Source organism: Haemorhous mexicanus, chromosome 7, assembly GCF_027477595.1.
Source record: "Haemorhous mexicanus isolate bHaeMex1 chromosome 7, bHaeMex1.pri, whole genome shotgun sequence".
Lineage (NCBI taxonomy): Eukaryota > Metazoa > Chordata > Aves > Passeriformes > Fringillidae > Haemorhous > Haemorhous mexicanus.
The window spans coordinates 28,748,453-28,768,904 of record NC_082347.1 but is presented as its reverse complement, the minus strand read 5'-3'; the positions used below and the strand labels follow the sequence as shown (position 1 = coordinate 28,768,904).

The following is a 20,452-nucleotide window of genomic DNA, read 5'->3' as shown; positions in this document are numbered from 1 at the left end:
TGGAGTTCTGGGGATGGGAGAAGAGGGACAACAATGTTAAAAGAGGAGGAAGAGTCTATAACCCACAGTATCTTAGGCAGCTGAACAGACAGAAGAGCACTGAGGACCCAGCCTGAGCTGCATGGAGACCGTCAGAGCATTACCAAAACAGATATATTTATTCTTCTGGTACATGGGTTGTCACACACCACACATGTGCACAGACCTGTCCTCTCCACTCACATGTGGCAGGGGCTGTCCATCACTGTCCCTGGCTGCAGTAGAGGGTGGGCAAGCCACAAGCAGCATAGCTCCTTCCCTGCTGTGGGTGCTGGGAAGGGAGTGCAGTGAGGGGTGCTGTCTGCTGTCCTGCACGCTCCAGCCCTAACACTCGGGGCAGTCCTGGGCTCTGAGGATCCAGAGGGTCCGTGGCATTTGGTCGGATGACTTGGTGGCTTAGCGAGGCGCTGGTCAGACTGTTGGTCAGCACAGGGAGGGGACACAGAGTGCTCACCTGCCTGGGCTCCCAAGCAGGAACCTGGAGGGACAGAGATGGTGCCATCAGCCACGTCCCCTGCATGCTGGCACTCCCTCAGCAGCTATTTCCACACACTCACCATTCTCCACGTGCTGCCACTGCTTCTTTCCGCACCAGCCTCTTTTTGTCATCCAAAGGCTTGGCCAGTGCCCGGATAACTCGGCCCTTGTAGGGGAGCAGCTGTAGGACAGAAAGGGCTCTTTGAGAGAGAAATGGATGCTGGCTGCCCCCCAGGAGGTTTGGGAGCCCCTTGCCCCTCTACATGCAGGGGCAGGCGGCAGGGTGCTGCAGAAGCACTTACCACTGTTGTGGGCAGACTGGTAAGGGCATGGGCACAGCGCAGGGCGGCGATGCGGACAGCCTGGAACAGAGAGGGATGAGGGCAGCACAAGGGGCAGGAGAGAGGGGCATAGCAGGGAGGAAGGAGGGGCTAAACACACCATGGTGGGGCTGGAGGTGAGGTTGAGGAACTTGGTGACCAGTGTGTCGACATGCAGACTCATGATCTGAGGAGCTTCGAGCAGCAGTGGGTGGAGGCAGCTCAGTGTGGAGAGCTGTACTACACGATCTGAGCAGGACAAGGCCTCAAGCAGGAGGGAAAGCAGCTGCAGAGAGAGGGAGAACACAGGAGTCATGAGTAACCCCAAACCATGCACTCCACAGTATCACAGCTCATCCTGTTTGCTGCCCAGGCTGGCTCTTACCGTGGGCAGCTCTGTCACCAGCACAGGTTTGGGGAGGTGATTGAGCACATGGGACAGGCCCTTCAGGTAATTGGCCTTCACATCTGTGGAGAGCAAAGATGGTTACAAGCAGCCTGCAGAAGGAGGAGATGGTGGCTCAGGTCCCCTGGTTAAAGGGTCAGGAGTGCTGAGGCTGGGCTGGGGTGGCCACTCACCGGGGCCAGCCCCATGGAAGCCTCGCACCAGCTTGGGGACATTGTCAGTGAAGAAGCGCTGGCGGAACATGATGCGCACGTCAGCATGGCAGCCCTTGTGCAGCACGTCTGGGGACTCGGCCATGAGCAAGGAGAAGCCATCAGCTGTGGCAGGGCCCAGCTCCGTGTCACCCAGCAGGCCTAGCAGCTGAGGAGAGAGGCCTGAGACACAGTGCCCTGCTCCTGGGGGTCCCCAGCCAGCCATGGGGGAGCAAGGCAGGTTTCTTAGAGGTCAGCCAGCCCCACTACCACCTACCTTGTCTGTCAGGCAAGAACTCAGGGGGTGGTAGCGCAGCACCAGGGCTTTGGTGACCTGTGCAGGTAGAACAGTCAGTGCCAGGCTGGATCCCCCAGTCCCGCTCATCCAGGACAGGCCTTACCCAGAGCAGCAGGGTGAGTGCTTGCATTCGGCGGGGCCCCTCCGCAAGGCTGGGCTCCATCCTGTTTACTGCAAGCTGCAGGATTTCATCCAGCTGCTGCCCTGGAGATGGAAGAGACAAGCTGAGCCATTCCTCCTGTCAGCAGTAGGCAGGAACACCTGGCATCTGCCCCAGCCCCCTTACCTGCTGGGTGCTTGTTCACAAGCCCTGCAAAGCACTTGGCAGCTGTGGTGGCCGTGAAGGGACAGTTGCAGGAACAGCTCAATGCCAGCAGCTCCCGGAGCAGCCATTCCTGCTGAGGGATTGCCACCTGGAAGAGACACAGAACATGTTATGGCCCAGGGCTGCAGCTGCTCCCTCTGTCTGTCCATGGAGCTTGGTGTGGACAGAGGCTGGAGGGTGCTTGGGCAGGGCTCCTCTCCTCCTGCTCCCCATAAACGTACATCACGGGGCAAGGAGCAGACGAAGGCCATGAGGAGGGCGACCAGGCGTCTCTGTGCCTCCAAGCACTCCCCATCCTGCAAGGGATGAACAGAGTCCATGTCATCACAGTCCTTGCTGCCAGCCTGTGCAAACATCCTTATTCTGGTGCCCCAGCCCAAATCAAACATACCCCAAAAGGCTGGAAGGAGCAGGGAAAACTGTTTTGGGGTAGGAAGGAGACGTCTCCATCCAGAAAGAGGGGCACCACGTGAGACACACTCTGGGCAGCCAGCCTAGGAAAAGACATTGTAGTGTGACATTGTAGTGTGCTGCTCTGGAAGGGTCACCAGAGACCTCCCAGGAGGCACAGGGTCACCCTGTACAGATAGCAGCAGTGGGCATGCAGCCTGCTTCCTCCCCAGGATGAAGCATCCAGCTGCCTGCCTCAGTTTCACTCACTCAGGGCTCAGGTGAGTGGTGGCAGCACTGATGACTGGAATCATGGCAGCCAGCACCTCGTCCTCCAGCAGTGCCTTGCCTGGCAGTGTATGGGTGCTCTCTGCAGGTAGTGGGAGGAATGGTACTTGCTGGAGCCTGCTGTTCAGAAGGAGGAGGCAGGCACAGCCCCCATAACACACACCAGAGTGGGGCAGGGCTCTGGGACAAGGTCAGAGAGCAGTGAAGCCCACTCTTGACAGCCATGGGTGCCAAAAGGCATCAGCAGTGGCACTGACTGCAGGATCAGAGACTCCTGAGAGCCCGGGAGTCTGTTCTCCCCTCTCTGATTCCAGCCCTGCACTTACCTGGCATGGCTGCCTGCACAGCCATGGCCAGCAGGCATGGCACCACTGTCTGGTGGAAGTACCAGCAGCCCTCAGCATCCTGTTGACACTGCAGGGCCACATGGTGCAGGCTCTGGCACACAGAGATCACATCTTGGGTGTTCTTGGCCTCAGTTCCTGCAGGGCACAGTCAACACCAGGTCAAACAGCCTCGACATCCAGCCCCCTGATCTGCACCAGGATCCTAGGACAATGCAGCTCTTCTGACTCCCACTCCACCAGTGGGATTCACAGCCCAGGTATGGATTCCTTGTACCACTGCCATTCCAGCTCTCTCCCAGCCATCGCCAGTTACAGAGGAAGCTCCTGCCCAGACATGCTCTGTGGAGCTGCCTGCAGGAGCTCCATTACCTTTCTGCACCTTCTGGAGATGCTGTAGCAGGATGGGGACAGTCTCCTTCACGATGCTTGTGTGGGTGGACACAGCTGCCAGGGCCTGCAGGCAGCGCTGCTGCAAGGAGTGGTGCTTGTGGTAGCTCTCCTCCCGCTCTGAAGAGGAAACACACTCAGAGGGGGACCTGGGGACACCCCACCCAAGGACAGTCAGGGCCCAGACCCTGCCAGGGTGGATGGGGTGAAGTAGCACAGCAGACCCAGCCCATGCCAGGCTCAAGGCACTCTGCCTGCTCTGCAGCTGGGCAGCTCCCTTCCCACAAGGGTGACCTTGGCCCCACACAGGCTGGCTCCCAGACCAGCCACAGCTTTCCCTGTGCCAGCACGCAGTGCCTGTGCTGGAAAACCCCAAGGACACCCACTTACCTACATCACGTAACAGAGCCCCACTGCCTGGCAGGAGCCCAATGGGGATGGAAAAGGCTTTACCCCAAAACCAGTCACCACTCCTTTCCCAGCCCTACCTGACTGCAGCTTCTCTTCAAGCCTGGGTACCATGTGTCCAGAGAAAACTTTTGGGTAGGTGGGGGCCAAGGACCCAGCTGCCTCCATCGCTGCTTCACTGCCAGGGGGAAAGAGAATGAAAAAGGTGAAGCAAGGACTGCAAATCCTGGGCTGCTTGTACACCAGCTGCACAGACCTGGCCAGAAGGTGTCTCCAGAACCCCATTTCTCAGCAACTTGCCTTTTTCACCCCTCAAGTAGGCAGAGCAGAACCCCTGCTTTGACAGGCTCAACTTTCTTATTTCCAGCCCATGAATTGTCTGGTTTATTCCATGTAGTCTTGTTCAGAGAGTTCCTGTGCCTTCCCTCAGACTACAGCAAAGCCAGTCTTTGTTCCTCCTCCCAGAGTGTGGTGATGCCAGCCCTCCCCTCACCTGCTCTGGGAATCCTCCTCATGCAGAGCAAGACGGATGAGGTGATCCACAACCAGCTCCAGATCAGAGGAAGACAGGAAGCCTGAAACAAGAGCCATAGAGGAATCCTACCCTTGGCCAAAGACAAAGATGCTGGTGCGCTGGACAGAATCCTTCCGCTTCATCCAGGCCAACAGCAATGCAGCAGCACACCAAATGTCAGAGATAAAAGGTGCCCAGCACAAACAGGCAAGAGAGAGACCAAATGTCCATGCAGCTCATGGCTTGGGTAGAACACGCTGCCACTACTCCTGTGCACTTACAGGCAGCAGGCAAGGATGTCCCAGCAGCCGTGTTTCACAGTGACATCTCCCTTTGTTGCAAGAGAAAAAAGGCACCAACCTTGCAGGGAGCCCAGGACAGTCAGTGCCTTGATCCCAACCAGCTGCAGCTGCACACTGGGATCCACCAGCGCCGAGAACACCACAGAACAAACTGGGGCTTGGTGCGACAGCAGAGTGCTCTCATCTGGAGAGAGTGGCATGGAATCACTGTCAGTGTCTGGCTGTCACCACACAGCCACCATCACAGCACTTTATAGACCCTTTCTGGGGTGCTGCTTTTGATACCCAATCATGCAGGGTCCCTGGGACATGGCAGGGGCTCACACATGCAGCCACACTGACCAGTAAGTTTTCCTTGTATGTCAGCATACAGGAAAGTGAGGTCAGAGCCAGCAGCCCTTGGGACGCAGATGCCTCCAGAGGGACCAGCCACCCTCACCTTCTTCCACATGTCCCCACTTCTGCTGCAACTCCAGGAAGCCTAGCAGCATTTCCAGGATTGTCCTCCTCTGGCTGCTCTGCAGGGACACAAAGGTGTAACCCAGATCACCGTCACTGCTGGGACAGCACCTCAGCCCAGCCCTGCGAGGCCACAGGGTGCCCATGGGGTCTCTACCCACAGCCAGGGAAGGACATCCTCTTAGACACCCTGCTGCCCCCAGGCCCCGTGGAGCCAGTGGGTGCCTCTCACCTGCATGTGCTTGGTGTACTGCTCCAGCAGCAAGGGCAGGATGCTGTGGGTGATGCAGTGGTAGGTGCGGAGGGAGGCGCCTGCTGCTGCCTGCAGGAGTTTGGCACTGGGCCACACCAGCTTCATGTCAGGCTCACACAGATGGTGCCTGCAATCTGAGATAGGCTGGGCGTCAGCTGCACCGGCGCAGAGCTCCTCTGCCTCACGTGCAGGGACACAGCTGATAGCAGGCTGGGACGTGCTGCCAGAGCGCAGCTCTGAGCTGCAGCACAGCCTCCCCAGCTGAGCAGCTTCCCACAGCTCCAAGCACACAGAGTGCAGTTCCAGCAGAGATGGAAGCAGCTCATTCCCCTTGTCCTCCCTTCCTGCAGCCAATTACCTCCGAGAAGCCAAATGTTGCTGTGATGACTAGAAAGAAAAGAGGCTTGAAAGAGAAGAGGAAGGCAGATCTCTACCTAGGAGGATGCTTTCAGGCCTGGCTACATGGGGCAGGTCTCTGTTAGCTACCTTGCAGGATGCTGCTGAGGAAAGAATCCAGCAGATCCTCAGAATCAGAGCTGAGCACGGAGCGGGAGAGGCAGGCAGAGAGAGCACGCAGTGCAGCCAGGCATTCCGTCTCAATCTTCTCGCTTGCTGTCTGGAACACCTACAGGAAAGGCCAAACGATGAGCTGAACTCCACTGCCGACAACAACCACAGGCTTCAGGCTCCCAATGCAGGCTGAAGGGCTCAGGCTCCTGCCTCACTTCTCACATGATTTGAACATGCAGCATGGCACATTCAAGCCACATGGACACGCTGACAGGGCTGGCCTGTCCCCTCCACTTTTCAGCTGCGGCAGTCCAAGGTCACAGGTGCGACTGCTGGGAGATACGGGGCCAACCCAGTCTGGTAGAGAACTCCTGCTCAGCAGAAGCTCAGCCCAGGTGGAGCCCTACAGCACTCACCTCTCTGCGCAGGGATGACCAGAGGCTGGGAAGGAATTCCTGCAGCTCCTTCTGCCCATAGATGGCACAGCAGGCAGTCTGCAAGAGGGAGCCAGGAGAAAGCATCACAGAGAAGCCAGTACCAGGAGGACATGGTGCTGGGACACTGCTCATCTTGGCAGGCTCGTGCTGAGCTGCACAAATCATTCAAGAAAAACAGGAAAGAGTGATGCAGGCCAAACCAGGACTCTGGAAATTGTGGCTTTGCAAGGGAGAGTCTCTGGCTGGCAGAAGAAGGGCTCAGAAGTGGCTGGCAGCTGCTACTGCCACAGATCAGCTATAGGCTGAAGGGAGTAGGGGATCTCTCCTTACCAGAGTCTGCAGCGAGTCAAGCTTGGCACTTTGCAGTTCTGAGTCCAACTTCTCAATAAGCAGAGGGAGAAGGAACTGCAGAGAGAAACACTTGAATTCAGCCCATCCCTTGTCCATGGCCCTGCAAGGCTGCAAGTTCAGCCTCTGCCAGGAGAGCAGAAGTGAAGGGGTACCTGCAATAGGCAGCCCCTTCCCAGAGTGTCAGTCACCCTCCCCATGACCAGCCCCAGCAGGAAACAGGGCTGCCCAAATGCAAGCTCTTGGTCCCAGTTTTTCCCATCCCAGAGAGTCACAGCAGGAGCCGCAGCACTATGAAAGGCAGCCTGTGCTAAGGGAACAGTGAGGCGCTCAGGAATCCCCAAGGAGCTTTGTACCTCAGCAAACTGGGTTGTGGAGGCCAGTACGGCCCGGAGGCTCAAGATCAGGTCTTCCCTCTGGATGCCATGAGGATCATTGGGGGGCTGGAAAGGAAGCAGAGAGCAGGTCACCCACCATTGAGGAAACATCCCAACCCAGCCATCAGCTGAGGCTGCATCACTTCATCTCCAGCAAGGCAGCGGCAGTCACCGCAGCTAGCTTGGCACCAGTCTGTCAGCTTGGGTACTATAGTTCACAGCTGAATACTGCCCAGCCAAGACCCTTGGCCACCCTCTCATCCCATTCCCTGGAGGGGACACAACCCCCTAAGAAAACACCAGAAAGAAATAAAGAATAGGCTGTGGCACATGGCAGACTCACTCACCGGAGTAAAATCAACAGGGAAGTAGCAGGATGTAACTTCAAACAGCTCCTCCACAAAGGGACCTGCAGACAGAGGAGAGAGGGGGTGAGCAAAGATACTGGGCAAAAAAGGCACAGCAGCTCTGCTCAGCACCCATGATAGGCTGGCTCTGCAGCTTTTAAACCATGTTAGGGACCACCCCATGCCTGGTCAGACACAAGAGTCATCCCTCCAACAGCTCAAAGAAAAGGGATATGTTTCCCAGTCAGCTCTGCATGGCAGGTTTAGGCTCACCCAGGGCATAATCCTTGGCAATGAGATCATGCACAATCTGGAAGGCCACCAGCAGATTGCGGGGATCCTTCTCCCCATCCATGACCTGGATGAAGCCGAAGGTGAAGTTGGCACCCAGGCCTTTCAGCTCTGCAGAAAGAAGGAGCGTGAGCAGGTGCAGGACAGCAGACCTTACAACACGGCATTAAATCAGCCAAGTTGTCCCAGCCCCACAGTCCACAGGTCTCCCAGGCAGAGCCACAGAGCCCTTGGAGAAGGAGAAAGTGAGTCATTTTCCCAACCTCAACAGTCCCAGAGTGGTTCTGGCATCTGGCCCCTCACCTTCCTCCCTGGTGCTCATGAAATTGGTGATGATGCTGTAGACTGTGTGGCGGTCCAGCTGCAGCAAGGACTGAAGGGAGGAGCAGACTAATCAAAACCATCCTCTACACACAGCAGCACAGCTACCCACTAGCCCACGGGCAACACATGCCCTTGAGAGAGAGCAGGACCCCCAGCAGCTCAGCTGCTGCTTCCTAGCACAGAGATCCCATTTAACCCACACATGCAAAATGTGCACATGCCTATGCAATGGCACATGAACGTGACTCTGCCCCATCACTGCATGAACGCACTATCAGTCACACCAGGGCCACACATGCTGCCCAAGGCACTGCCAGCAAAAACAATCTTATATGTGAGGAGAACTGGACTGGGGGCACTTAAACACAGAGAATGGAGCAAAAGGAAATAATTCCCCTAGGGCTGAGAAAAGAGAGGACAAGGGCCAAACAGGATTCTTGGCTGCTGTCTGTCTCTCACAGTCTCTCTTGCAGTGATCCAAGCTGTCTCTGAGCTCTGCAGAAGCACTGCACTGTGCTGAATGTGGCCAGTCCTTGGGGCAGTAGGCCACTCCCAGAAACACAGGGAGCAGAGATCAAGGACAGGAGAATAGGAAATCACATTGCTCACCTGCACATGTACCTCCTGGAAGATGGCTTTGAGCACAGACACTGCTAGCCCTGGGGACAGCACTTCACACATGCTCTGGGGACAGGAAGAGAAAAGCAAGAAGAGAATACCATGATGGCAGCCACATAATGGAGCTCCTGTCTCTATGCAGCTGCTGCCTACAGGATCCTCTTCCACAAGAGGGAGAGCTCAGCACTTCTTCCCCAGACAGAACAGGATAAGATGCCCATCATCTGTGCTGCTCCCCAGGGTGGCCAGGGAATCCTTGCCCCAGTACCCACCACAGGGCAAGAAATCAAGGCAGTCTCCTGTCCCCAGCTCCTCCACAAGAGGCACAGCAGAAGAGAGGAGACAGGGCAATGTTGCCAGATGGGCTGACAGCCCAGCCAGGCCCTGCTCAACACAGTGCTCCAACCCATACCCAGGTGTTGCACCTCCCTGACACTGCTGGGGAATGCATCCCAGCACTGTGGGCTGGGCGTGTGAGCTCACCAGTGCCCGGAGTCCCTGGAGCACCGAGGGAATCACCAGGTGATTATCTTGCAGCCGGCTCTCATAGAACAGGACCAGATGCAGCACTGTCAGAAACAGACACCAGTGTGTGTTAGCCCTAGGAAACGCAGCTGCTGGGTGCTGACCCCAGCTCAACCACAAGCTGATGGATTAAGAGTGAGCACATCTTGCACTGGTGAATGGGACAAACTGCTGCTGTTGGGTGCACCCACCTAGCTCCAACGCCTTTGCCCTCTTCTTGTAAGCAGCCCACGCCTAACTGCAGCAGGGCAGCAGCCACCTCTGGCTGCTGCAGAAGTGCAGGAGCCACCCAAGAGGCATTTGCCCTGGCCTGTCCAGACACGTGGATGCAGACACCAGCAGTAGAGTGGCAGTCTGCTCAGCAGAGGCTGGAGGATGTAATGGGGTGGGGTACAGAGCTGGGGCAGGAGTTCTGGCTTCCTCCAACTTGGCTCCCCAACACGTTCCTGGCCCCTGAGTCACGGCCACGGGCGCCTGCACACCCCAGCCCTGGGGAGTGGTAGCAGGAAGCAGACTGGAAGAGCCGGCTAGCAGCATCCTGTGCCCACAGCTGCTGCAGAAACTCAGCCCCCAAGGAGGCAGCCTGACACAGCACTTGAGAAATTACCTGCGTGAGCAGGGACACGAGGCTCTAACACAGCTCACTCCCCTTGCTCAATTGCCCTGAGTCTCTTTTCTCCTTCCAAGTATCCCCACTGAACCTCCCCACCTCTGGCTGCCCCTCCAGAGCACACCAGTTCCCATCAGTCATCACACCTGTCTCCAACTACTGCAGTAGATGAAGTTCTATGCACAGCTGCTCTCAGCCCTGCCTGGCTCCAGCCAAAGAGAGCCAAATTCCAAGGACTAAGCATATTTTACGTCCATCCTCCCCTTCCTCCACCTTACTTACTAGCTAGGCCCCCTGTCTAGCCAGCCTGCTGGCATAAGTTCAGCTTCCCATTTGCAAGGCCCCCAAGCCAAAGCTTGTTAGCACTTACTGGCTTTCCCTGGTGCCAGCCAGCTGCTATGGGGCATTTAACAGAGGCAGACCTTCTCCTTGCCTCCATGAACAGGGCATCTTCCCCTCCCCACCCCAGTCCCCCAGGCCATTCTCATCCTTACACTGATCTCCACTCCTCCCCAGGCCCCAGGGTTCCTTCTGAGTTAGCCTAGTCAGGCTGCAGGGCTGCAGTGTGACTTGGTGCGTGAAGGACAGTCTTCCTGCTCTGAGTCACCACCCAAGGATTCTGACATACAGATGTATCCCCAATTTGTCCCACGTGGCGCTGAGCACACCTTGGTGTGCAACACCCACACACTGTCAGGGGCCCCAGCTGTCCAGCAATTTGGTGTATTCAGACAGTGACCTGAATTGTGTGGTGAGTTTGGCAAAAAGGCTGCAGCACAAAGCTTCATGGACTTTAGACTTTGACTCTTAGAGTGTACAACATTGTCACAGTGTTAAATCAATCCCTTTGCCAATTGCAGGACAGACATTTTAATGGCAGAGGCTTTGTCCCCAGCCAGACACTCAAGGGCCAGAAAAGCCCTTACCTTCCTTCTCCTGGAGCAGGGAGTAACACTGGAGCAGGACTTGTGACAACAGCTGGATACCTCGCCCTCGTGTCCGAGGATCTGTGTTCTCCAGGCAAAACCTAGGCGAAGAGGGGATAAAGCACAAGAAGCCTGTTGTGAGCAGGTACATCCAAGCAGGAAGCACATTCTGAGCAAGCACAAAACCAAAGAGGTGCCTCTCTGTGGGCCCAATCATGCCTGACTTGCTGGCAGAGTATAAACAGACTCCTCTCCCCCTATCTGTGCTGCATGTGTGCACTCAGCCCCAGAATCATGCAGAAAGAAATCCAAGTTCTCAAGTCAGACCAAAGAAATTGCTCTTGCACCATGCTCCCAAGATCACAAGGGTCAAAAAGGATAAAGCCTCTTACAGTGAGGCACACCCAGCCCCCAGCTTGGAAGAAATGAGACTGGGACATTACAGTTTGGAGACAAAAGCAGAAGCTGAGTGCCAGCTAACTTGTGACATGGTATTGTGCAGCTGTGTGCTCAGGCAGCTCCTGTGGGGACAGCCCCAACTGAAAAGTGCCCTGCAGCATGCTGCCTGCCACAACATCTCTCCTCTGTCCTGGGAGAGCATCAGGAGCTGCTCCAGCCTTGCTCTTTCCCAAAGAGCTCCCACATCCAGGGAGGGCAAAGCACTGCTCAAGCCCCATGCTGTGAGCAGACAACATCCTGTCCACTGCAATGTGTCAACCAGTGCTGAAGCTCATCCTGGATGAGCACACTTGTCCTTCTTACTATGCCTCCTTGTGGGAATGTCCCCTGCAAGGCCCTTACCCAATGTATAACTTGCATAAGGCTTTTCTTACCCCAGGGCTTCCACAAGCTGCAGCACTGTCCACCTTCCATCCTTCACCCCTGGAGAAAGGAGGTAAAGAGAGTGAACCAGAGAGATCATGCAGACATGTTACTGGAGATGGGTGCTGGGACACATCCCAGCACTGCACTGGGGATAGCCAGTCAGTGCTGACTCCTCACCAAGCACCAAAGGAGCCATGTGCACTCAACTGGTAGGGCTGCCTCCAGCCCTGCCTGCAAACACCTCTGAGACTGAGAGCTGAGAGAAGACAGCCAGGGGAGAACTTGCCTGCACTTTGCCTCACCCCTCTCCCTGCAGCACGGCTGTATGTGTGGCTCCAAAGAGAACCACACATAGACATTCTTGCTGTGTTCCACTTCTCTGAGATACTAAAACCCCCTTTTCTAATGTGAGCATGCTGTGAGGAGACACAGGGCAGCTCTCCAGGTGCTTCCTCAGGGAGAACCGTCTGAACAAGCAGCCCAGACACTAGTGATCACTCAGCTTCCCACCTTGGCTCCATCACCTCCATGCTGTGCAAGACCTGCACTAACTCCTTCCAAGATGGAGGTCACAGAGAAAGGCAGTTTTGTGGTCAGAGGAAGATAAAATGCTGGGATTCCTGGAGTCTATTTCCAACTCTGACTCCGATTCCTTGCCAGGTTGCCTCATTCACCTATGGCCTCTGTACTATTGCAATTCAACTGGGGGAAAGAGTCACTCCTCAGGAGGCTTTGGTAAGGACCTGCTTGCTGCACCTTACAAGAACCTTGGCAGAAGGGCAGGTTCTCCATTCCTGCCACCCACTGCCAATGTGGCACCTCCCCGGAAGGAAAGCTCTGTGTACACCCTCTGCTCAGACATATGCTGGCAGGCAAGGGACTGTCTTCCCTTCAGACCCCTAACCTGCAGTCAGGTATCAAGTGACATTGCTGAAAAACAAGTAGCACCCCTCACTTTCTGCCTGGACAAAACAGCATTCCTGTATAAAAAACCCCAAATCATCTGGCAGTCACTGAGACTCAATGTCTTTGCCCAGGGGCACTTTTGGGCACTCTGGAGGGACCTGCTCACCTCTCTGCCCTGCTGAACCTACACAACTGACAGGGCACTCACCCTCTCAGAAGCCCAAAGGCTTCATTATGGGCTTTCCCAGGCCTTGTTCCAGCTAGTGTCTCCTGCTGCTGCAAGCCTTTACTATCTCTTCCTAAGCAGCTAATTCCAGTATTAAGACACACTGTTCATCATAGAGCTGTCTCTAGGAATGGGATGACAGTGTTTTCTGACAGTGTGTTCTGACAGCAGGCAGTCCTGATTCCAAATACAAAGCTTTCAATCCTGCCTGGCGCAGCAGGGAGAGGGAGCCTGAACTAAGAAACAGAACAGATAAGGGGAGCTGTGTGGAAAAAGAGCCCAGCAGGTCTCAGAATTGATGGGCACAGACTGAAAAGGGGGCGCCCACAGACAGCCATGACGTGCTGGCAAAATTTCCTGCAGAAAAACAACAGTGAAACAGCAAGCAGATGCTTTGCACCAGCCAAAGCAGAGTGGGCTACAGAGAGAGCTTGGATGGCCCCTCCACATCCAGCATCCCAATATCTTGCTCTGCAAGCTCATGAAGAGCCCTTGTGCCTCTGCACCATCACAGAAAAAGTCTGAGACAAATGTCATCTCTCTGGCCACGTGCTCTGCCTCTCTGTGTCTGCAGAGACTGAAAGCAGCTCTAGACAAAGCTTCTGGTTCCCTACTCAACAGGAAAGAGCTGCAGTGTGATGGCCAAACCACAGTCAGGTACTGATACACCTTGAGGTCAGCAGCTCCTTTGCTCAGCTCAGCCAGGGAGCTCCCTCTGCTCTCAGGGAGCCAGGTGCGACCAGCTTTGCCTCACACGGTGTGGCCACCCCTCCCTGGCACAGCCTGTGAGTGTGGTGTGCCTGTGGCCAGCACTGCACAGGCCGCAGTGTGAGTGCTAGCACAGCTCATTGGACCTGCCTCATCAGCACAGCAGGCACAGCGGTGAGCCCTGAAACTGCTGCCTCCACATCTGGCAGCAGCACATATGCCCCAAGGTTAATTAGGCACCTTGAATCCCTTTACCAGGAGGGGCTGCCTTGCTATTCTGGCATTCCTGTAGCTCCTAGAGACTTAACAGAAGGAAGGCATTCATCCTGTGCTGGATTGCTACTCTGAACCAAGCTGCTCTCTTTCCTAACAGGTCTCTCCCCCTTTCAGTGTCCTTCTAGGTATTACTTGCTTCTGGAGGACTTCCATTCTTGTTTCCCCCACACCTTCAAAATGTGAGCAGAACATTCACAGAAAATGTGTAATGGATTCTGTAATAGCAGTATCCTTCTCTCCCCATTTTTTAGGATTAATTCAGCCTCCTCCTGCCACGCACTGACCCATGCAGCCCAACCTGCCTGTGACAGCACCAAGGCCTTCAGGCCACTTGCCAAGTTATGCTCATTTTAGTCCTTAGCAACAAACTGCTGAAGCTCAATGTGTTTGTTACAGCAATTGCACAATGGCCATGAGCTTAGAAAAGACCTCCCTATCCTTTTGCTCAAGGATACACAATGCAATTTAATCCTTTCTGATGTGTGGTTCTGTATGAAGTCAGAGGGGCTCAAGGACACCTGCCAGCCCCACTGTTTGTGAAGGTGGGCTTTCACAAGAGCCACACAGCTGAAAAGAGCTGGGAGGAGCAAGAGGGGAGCAATTCTCTTTGTATATCTTACAAGAGACAAAGCTTTCTTCAGGCACTTCTGTAACTCGACATCAGGTGACAACAGAAGTTGTAAGGTTATCCTTCCCCAGGTATATCCCAAATATGTCGGAGGCTGTGTAACCCTTCTGCAACCCACCGGAATGTCACATAGTTTAGTGAATTCCTCCAAATTTCCTTGGCATTTTCTCCACTCTGTGTTACATGGTCCACTGGATTACCTTTCTGTTTTGCCAGCTCATCTCATCACCCATACAATACATAGCACTTCACAAGACATCAGGCCTTGGGAAAGGTCTAGAAGGTACCTGTCTGTGTAATGTAACATACACAGATAGCCCTTCTAGGCTCTCCGAGTTCCTTCCCGAAACATGCTGAAGCCACTGCCTACACACACAAAAATATCACCTTATCCTTAGCCACATTCCTGAAGCTGTAACTTCCCTAATGCAACAAAGTCACCCAATTGCTGTTCGAAGGAGAAGGATAAGTTATCCGACAAAAGCAAACGCCAAAATCTTGCTAGGAAAGGGAGAGAAACCACAGTGAGGGTAGCTTGCAACTGTCACCTCCCACGGTCCTTCAGCAAGACCATGAGCTCTCGTCCCACTGTCGATTTCTCTGCCACCCACACGTGCCTCGCTCCTGGAGCCCCTGACCCTCGCGGCTGTCCCTCTCCTACCGCACACCTCCTCGGTAGCTCCGAGCTGCAGGCCCTACCCTCCCCATTCCCACGTGCCCTGCCCGCACGGCAGCCTCATAACCCACAGACACGCTCTGTCCCGCGCCTCCACCCCCCACCCTACCCTGCCCTGCCCAGCCCAGCGCAGCCCCACGCTTCCTCCCAAACCCCTCCCCACACCGCCACGACCCGCCCGTGCCCGTGCCCACGCCCGCCGCAGGCCCAGCCCGGCCCCGCCGCCGAGCCCACGCCCCGCCCCGCCCCGCCCCCGCGCGGTACCTGCCGCCACCTCCGCGGCACGGCCGTCCTGCTGCCCGGACACAAAGTCCCGGACGCAGGCGGCGAGGGCCTCCGCCCCGGCCCCGGCCGCCGCCATGACACCCGCGCGTAGGGCCGAGGCTCGGCCTCCCCCTCTCGCCTGCGCGTGCGCGGGGGCGGTGCCGGTTGTCACGGGAGCCCGGGGGCGGGGCTGCCCCGTGCGCACACCGGGCCCCGCGCGCACGGGCGGGCGCAGCGCGGAGCCGGCGCGGCCCCGATGCCGAGCACCGCCGGTCGGCCCCGCCATGGGCGGCTGCGTGGGGCGGCAGCGCCGGGAGCGGCCCGCCGCCGGCGGCAACACCCGCAAGCGAGCAGGTGAGCGGGGGTCGTCCGGGCTGGGCACCCCCGCGATCGCGGGCACTGCACTGGGGCGGGGGGGGTGGGTCCCGTGTCCCCCTGGGGGTGGCGCGGGAGGAACGTGGGCACCGGAGAGGCGCAGTTCGCCATGGGACAACTCCCCCCTCGCACAACCCCAGGAGCCGCTCTGTGCCCTCGGGGTTCCCGGACCCCGGGGATCCTGGTTCGGTGCGGGGCCTCGGGAGCGGACAGAAACCGCGGGTCCTGTCCCGGTGCCCCGGAGGCTTTGCGTGGTGAGGGCTGCGCGTCCAACCGAGCCCTGCCAGTTCCCGGCTCCTCCCGGGAAGTGCTGTCCTGGGAGGACTGCAGGGTGGCGGATGCCCCCGGTCTGGGCTCGGCAGCGTGCCCCGCGCACGGCAGGGTCCTGCCTGCTCGCGCTCCATGCTGTCCCGTACACCTGGCGGCTGCCGGCGGGCGCGACCGCGTCCGCGCTGCTCCGGGACTTCGGGAGGTGCGGCTAGGGCAGGGAGCGGCTGCGCCGGTCCGGAGAGCGGCGGCGGGGCTGGTGCAGCCCCGCGGCCCCCCGGAGTTACCGGTAGCCGAACACCCGGCTGCCGTGAGGCGCTTCCCCGTGATGTCATGCCGGAGGGTCCCGGAGGCCGCGGGGATGGGTACGGCGGAGTTTTGGCGGAGAAGCCGTGGGCTGGTAGGATGAATCACGCCTTTCCCTTGCCGCCTCCCCGGCCGGTGCCGTCGCAGCCGGTAATTACCGTGTTTATGGCAGAGCGGTAGTGGGCGGCGGGAGAGGAGGGGCAGGAAGCGTGTGCCCGGGACGGGACGCCCCGGCCCTCGCCCGCAGCTGGGATGAGGGAGGGAAGGGCGTTTTCCGTGGGACGGGGCTCGCCGCTCCGGCAGCCACGTGCAGGGTGCCGTGGCTGCCGGGCCAGGCTGTGCTCGTGCCTGTGCCGTGGGCAACCGCCCCCGCCACATGGGGCTCCAGGTGTGCCAGCCTGCCCCGGGGATGCCCTGGTCGTATGGATTGGGGTGATAGCTCCCCCACCCCGACTCACTTTGCCACCCCAGGAGTGCCTTCTTGCAGGTATCGATGAGGCCTGGGGTTCCTGGCTGACTGTTCCCTCACCTTGCTGGGATGTGGGGCCATTGCCTTGGGGCTCAGGCTGCTGTGATGGGGGGTGGGGTCAGATCTCAACATCTGGATATGTGAGAGCCCCTCCTGTGCCAGGCAACAGCTGGCTGCAGAGCCTGTGTCTCCATCCCCACTTGCTCTGCTGGGATGGGTCATGGTCCCTTCCTGGTATGCTGCTGGCAGTTGCTGCAGCTGCTTTCTTCCAGTATGTGCCTCCCTGGGAGAGCAGGGCTGTCCCTTATGCCAGGTGCCCTGCCTGGTTCCTGCCTTTTGGTTCCACCAGCCCATGGGAGCTGCTCAGCAGGTGGTGGGGGATGAAGTAAGGCTACAGCTGCTCTCACCAGCAGTATGGGGACACTGCCCTGGGCCAGCAGGTCCCAGTACACGAGGACCTAACATCAGTGGGGAGGGGGGCTCTGCCTGCCCACTTCTGCTGCCACAGGGGCCCTGCTAAGCAGCCCACCTGCCTGGCCAGCTCCTACCCTGGCTGGGGCTTGTTGTCACCCCCTGTGGAGGGGTACTTTGAGGACTCCTGGCAGCAGGTGACAGCTGGCCTGAGGTGGCCAGCTTACCACAGCAGGAGCTGGGGATGCCCGTGGCATGCAGCATCCCAACCCTGCCTGGCTCGGGAGTGGACCAGCCAGCACTGCTGGAAGCAGTGGTGTGTGCCTTCTGGCTGACATCTCCTCCAGGGCCTCCAGGATCTGTCAGCTGGTGCTGCCTAAGGCTCCTGCAGGCAGGGAGCAAGCCCGGGGCAGGGAAGCCTTTGGGTCACATCCTCCTGCATAGGGGTCCCTCACCAGGGCACCGTGGGGGCTGAGCCATGGGCAGGGTGCTGCAGGCACAGGGCAGGAGGAGCAGGCTGCCAGCCAGATCCTGTTGGCTCAAGGCTGGGCACAGCGAGCGGATGGACCTGTCTGGTGGTGCTGCCACGGAGAGTTGCACAAGGGGCTAGGAATAGAGCAGCAGGAGGTGATTAGAAGGTGCAGGCCCAGCTGGGTGGTAGCAATAAATAGACTAGGCTTAAGCCCCTGCCTACCTGGGCAAGGCTGCTGGTCATGTCTGTATACACGAGGCAGCCGCAGCCTGTCCCTGCTCCCTGCCACAGCTGACCCCCCATAGCTCCAGACCTGCTGCCTCTCCTGGGCCAGCCTCTTCCCTTTATTGCAAGCAGAGCTGGGGGAATGGTGCTGACTGGGTGTGCTGGCCAGGAGTCCTGGCTGTGAGAATATGAGCCCCAGCCTGATGGCCATAGCAGTGTAGGGACATGATCCCAGACATGTCCTTCAGGGTGGCTGTGGACACTTCTCCATTGCCCTCCTGGGGCAGGTGTTGCCTCTGACCTTGCCGTGTCCTGTGGTGCTGCAAATCCCTCTGGTCCAGCACCGTGACTGCTGAATCGGCAGCACTGGCTGCAGCCGGCTGCCCTTGCTCCTCCAGGGATGTGGGCAGGATGCTGTCTGCCAGGGCTGCTCGGTGCCCAGCCCTGGAGTAGCTGAGCACCTGTGCCCCTTGGGGGCCCCTAAGGTGGGTGCTTGCTGGGAGGCAGATGCTATGCTGGCTCCATGGTCTTGGGCAGGGTGAGGCAGGGCTGGTACAATCAAAAAGATCACGTAGTGCTGTGTGTCAGCACACACTTGCTCAGGAGTAGCTGCCTGGGGAACTTGGCTCAGCCCACAGCTGGCAGTGGTGGCTGTCTCCAGTGGCTGGGCTGTGTGGCATCACCTTGCCTGGCAGGTCGCTATGTGGGCACAGGCATCTTCCTGCCCAGCTGGAGCCTCACTTTCCCCTCATCCTGTCCTCACAGGAGGGGCACTGCCTGGCCAGCCCAGGGAGGGGGGTGACAGGAAGGAACTGTTATCATTCATTGTCCCCAGCTCAGCTGGGAGTGACAACAACTCCTTCCTGCCCCACGTGTCTGGCCTGACTGTGGGACTGGTGGGACAGGGCTGTTCCCACAGGGCCACAGCCAAGTGTAGTGAGGGCATGGTGATCTGGGACTGGCATTGGGGTGGCTCAGATCCCTGGGCAGTGCTGGCTGCTAAAGGTCTGTGGTGATGTGGCTAGGGGCTGTTTTGTGGAGAGCCAGCTCAGTTCAGCCCGTTGCTGGGGCACCTGCAGTCTGGCAGTGATGCCCTCTGTGCCCCTGATGCCCCGGATGCTGTGTGCCTGCTGTCTTGCCTGCAGCTGGTCCCTGTCATCCCAGGGTGGGCAGAGGGGACAGTGAAGTCCTGACCCCCCTTTGCTGCAGCTCAGCCTTTGTAATCCCCTTCTCGTTCCGACTCACCAGCTTATTTCCTGGCTAATTCCCCAAGCTATAAATACTGCGCTGCCTCAAAGGGCCCCAAGGCCCTTTGGCTACCCTAAGGGGAAGCAGCTGGTCCCCCAAGCAAGGAAGCAAGAGCCCTTGTCCCCCCTGGGGGCAAAAGGTGTCACTTGGGGGAGCAACTGCCATGGGGCCAGTGGGATCCTGGGCCAGGCTTGCTTAGGCCAGCTACCCCTGGCTACATTGGGGGCTGTTGTTCACTGGACAGGGTGATCCCTCAGACCCTTGCTGGGGTGCAGGAGGTCTCCAGGAAGAATTTGTGGTTGTGGGGAGGTGGGGAGCTCAGGACCCGAAGGGAAACCCTGTCCTTTGGCTGAGTATCCCCCTGTCTGCAGGCCGCAATGAGCCCCTGAAGAAGGAGTGTCCCAAGTGGAAGAGTGACTACCCCATGACAGACGGGCAGCTGCGCAGCAAGCGGGACGAGTTTTGGGACACGGCACCAGCCTTTGAAGGCCGCAAGGAGATCTGGGATGCCCTGAAGGCAGCTGCCTATGCTGTAGAAGCCAATGACCACAGCCTGGCCCAGGCCATCCTCGATGGAGCCAGCATCACCCTGCCCCATGGTGAGAGACAGCACTGGGGGTCTGGGTGGGGTGTGTGCTGAATGTCCCATATCTGGGCACATGGGGGTCCCAGGCTGGAGTAGAAAGGGGCTCCCACCTGCCATCCAGAGCCAAGGCATGAAAGACAGGTTGTGCCTCACTGCTTTAGGTGGCCCTGTCCCCATTTGAGTGGGGATGCCCACCCTTAGCATCTTATCCTGCTGTCCCCAGGGTCCCTGACAGAGTGCTATGATGAGCTGGGCAACCGGTACCAGCTGCCTGTGTACTGCCTGGCACCCCCCGTCAACCTGATCCTGGAGCGGAGTGAGGAGGAGGCGGTGGAGCCGGCTGAGCCTCCACCCAACGCCCGGCGGGAGTTCACCCTCAAGGTGCGCCTCTCCACCGGGAAGGACCTGCGGCTCAGCGCCAGCATGAGCGACACCATCGGGCAGCTGAAGAAGCAGCTGCAGGCGCAGGAGGGCATTGACCTGGCCTGGCAGCGGTGGTTCTTCTCAGGCAAGCTGCTCACCGACCGCACACGACTGCAGGAGACCAAGATCCAGAAGGATTTTGTTGTGCAAGTGATTGTCAACCAGCCCCTTCCACCCAGGAACTGAGCCACCCCCTACTGGGTGAGGGGAGAAGGCAGGGGGCTGGGGGACAGTGGCACCTCTGGGAATTCCCTGTGCTGTGTTCTGGCCCACAGCTGCTCCTGCTCCCCCCTGAGGCTGCTACACAGGTGACTGTGGCATTGTGTGTGAAGGTCTGCATGGGGCTGTGCCACCACGGTGGCTCCCCTTGCCCAGGGACACAGGCAGGCGCCATGTTTGCTGAAGGAGGTTCAAGACCAAATGTCTCTGGGGCTGGGGCTCCTC

General features: G+C 58.1%; 2 protein-coding genes across 3 annotated transcripts; one reads left to right on the top strand and one right to left on the bottom strand.

The window, feature by feature from the left end:
* Window positions 1-134: 134 nt before the first annotated feature.
* Window positions 135-15,357, bottom strand: MMS19 (MMS19 homolog, cytosolic iron-sulfur assembly component). Of its 2 annotated transcripts, none has more exons than XM_059851761.1 (31): window positions 15,227-15,357; window positions 11,551-11,599; window positions 10,718-10,818; window positions 9,140-9,225; window positions 8,648-8,722; window positions 8,018-8,087; window positions 7,697-7,825; window positions 7,424-7,485; window positions 7,056-7,142; window positions 6,682-6,756; window positions 6,331-6,408; window positions 5,891-6,029; window positions 5,384-5,538; window positions 5,132-5,210; window positions 4,751-4,876; window positions 4,370-4,451; window positions 3,957-4,054; window positions 3,451-3,588; window positions 3,061-3,216; window positions 2,717-2,816; window positions 2,448-2,550; window positions 2,278-2,352; window positions 2,018-2,144; window positions 1,835-1,935; window positions 1,711-1,767; window positions 1,416-1,602; window positions 1,222-1,304; window positions 958-1,122; window positions 819-878; window positions 597-716; window positions 135-517 (listed from the first exon to the last, which is right to left on the bottom strand). In XM_059851761.1, the coding sequence occupies exons 1-30, from the start codon at window positions 15,321-15,323 to the stop codon at window positions 645-647; spliced, it is 3,012 nt and encodes a 1,003-aa protein (XP_059707744.1). In that variant the 5' UTR covers window positions 15,324-15,357; the 3' UTR covers window positions 135-517; window positions 597-644. The 2 variants fall into 2 exon arrangements, with proteins under 2 accessions (XP_059707744.1, XP_059707742.1); XM_059851759.1 differs by having other exon boundaries at window positions 597-697.
* UBTD1 (ubiquitin domain containing 1) lies at window positions 15,322-20,332 on the top strand. The gene is made up of 3 exons (XM_059851778.1): window positions 15,322-15,580; window positions 19,371-19,598; window positions 19,809-20,332. Exons 1-3 carry the CDS (start codon window positions 15,322-15,324, stop codon window positions 20,192-20,194), a joined length of 873 nt encoding a protein of 290 aa, XP_059707761.1. The 3' UTR covers window positions 20,195-20,332.
* The last annotated feature ends 120 nt before the right edge of the window (window positions 20,333-20,452 follow it).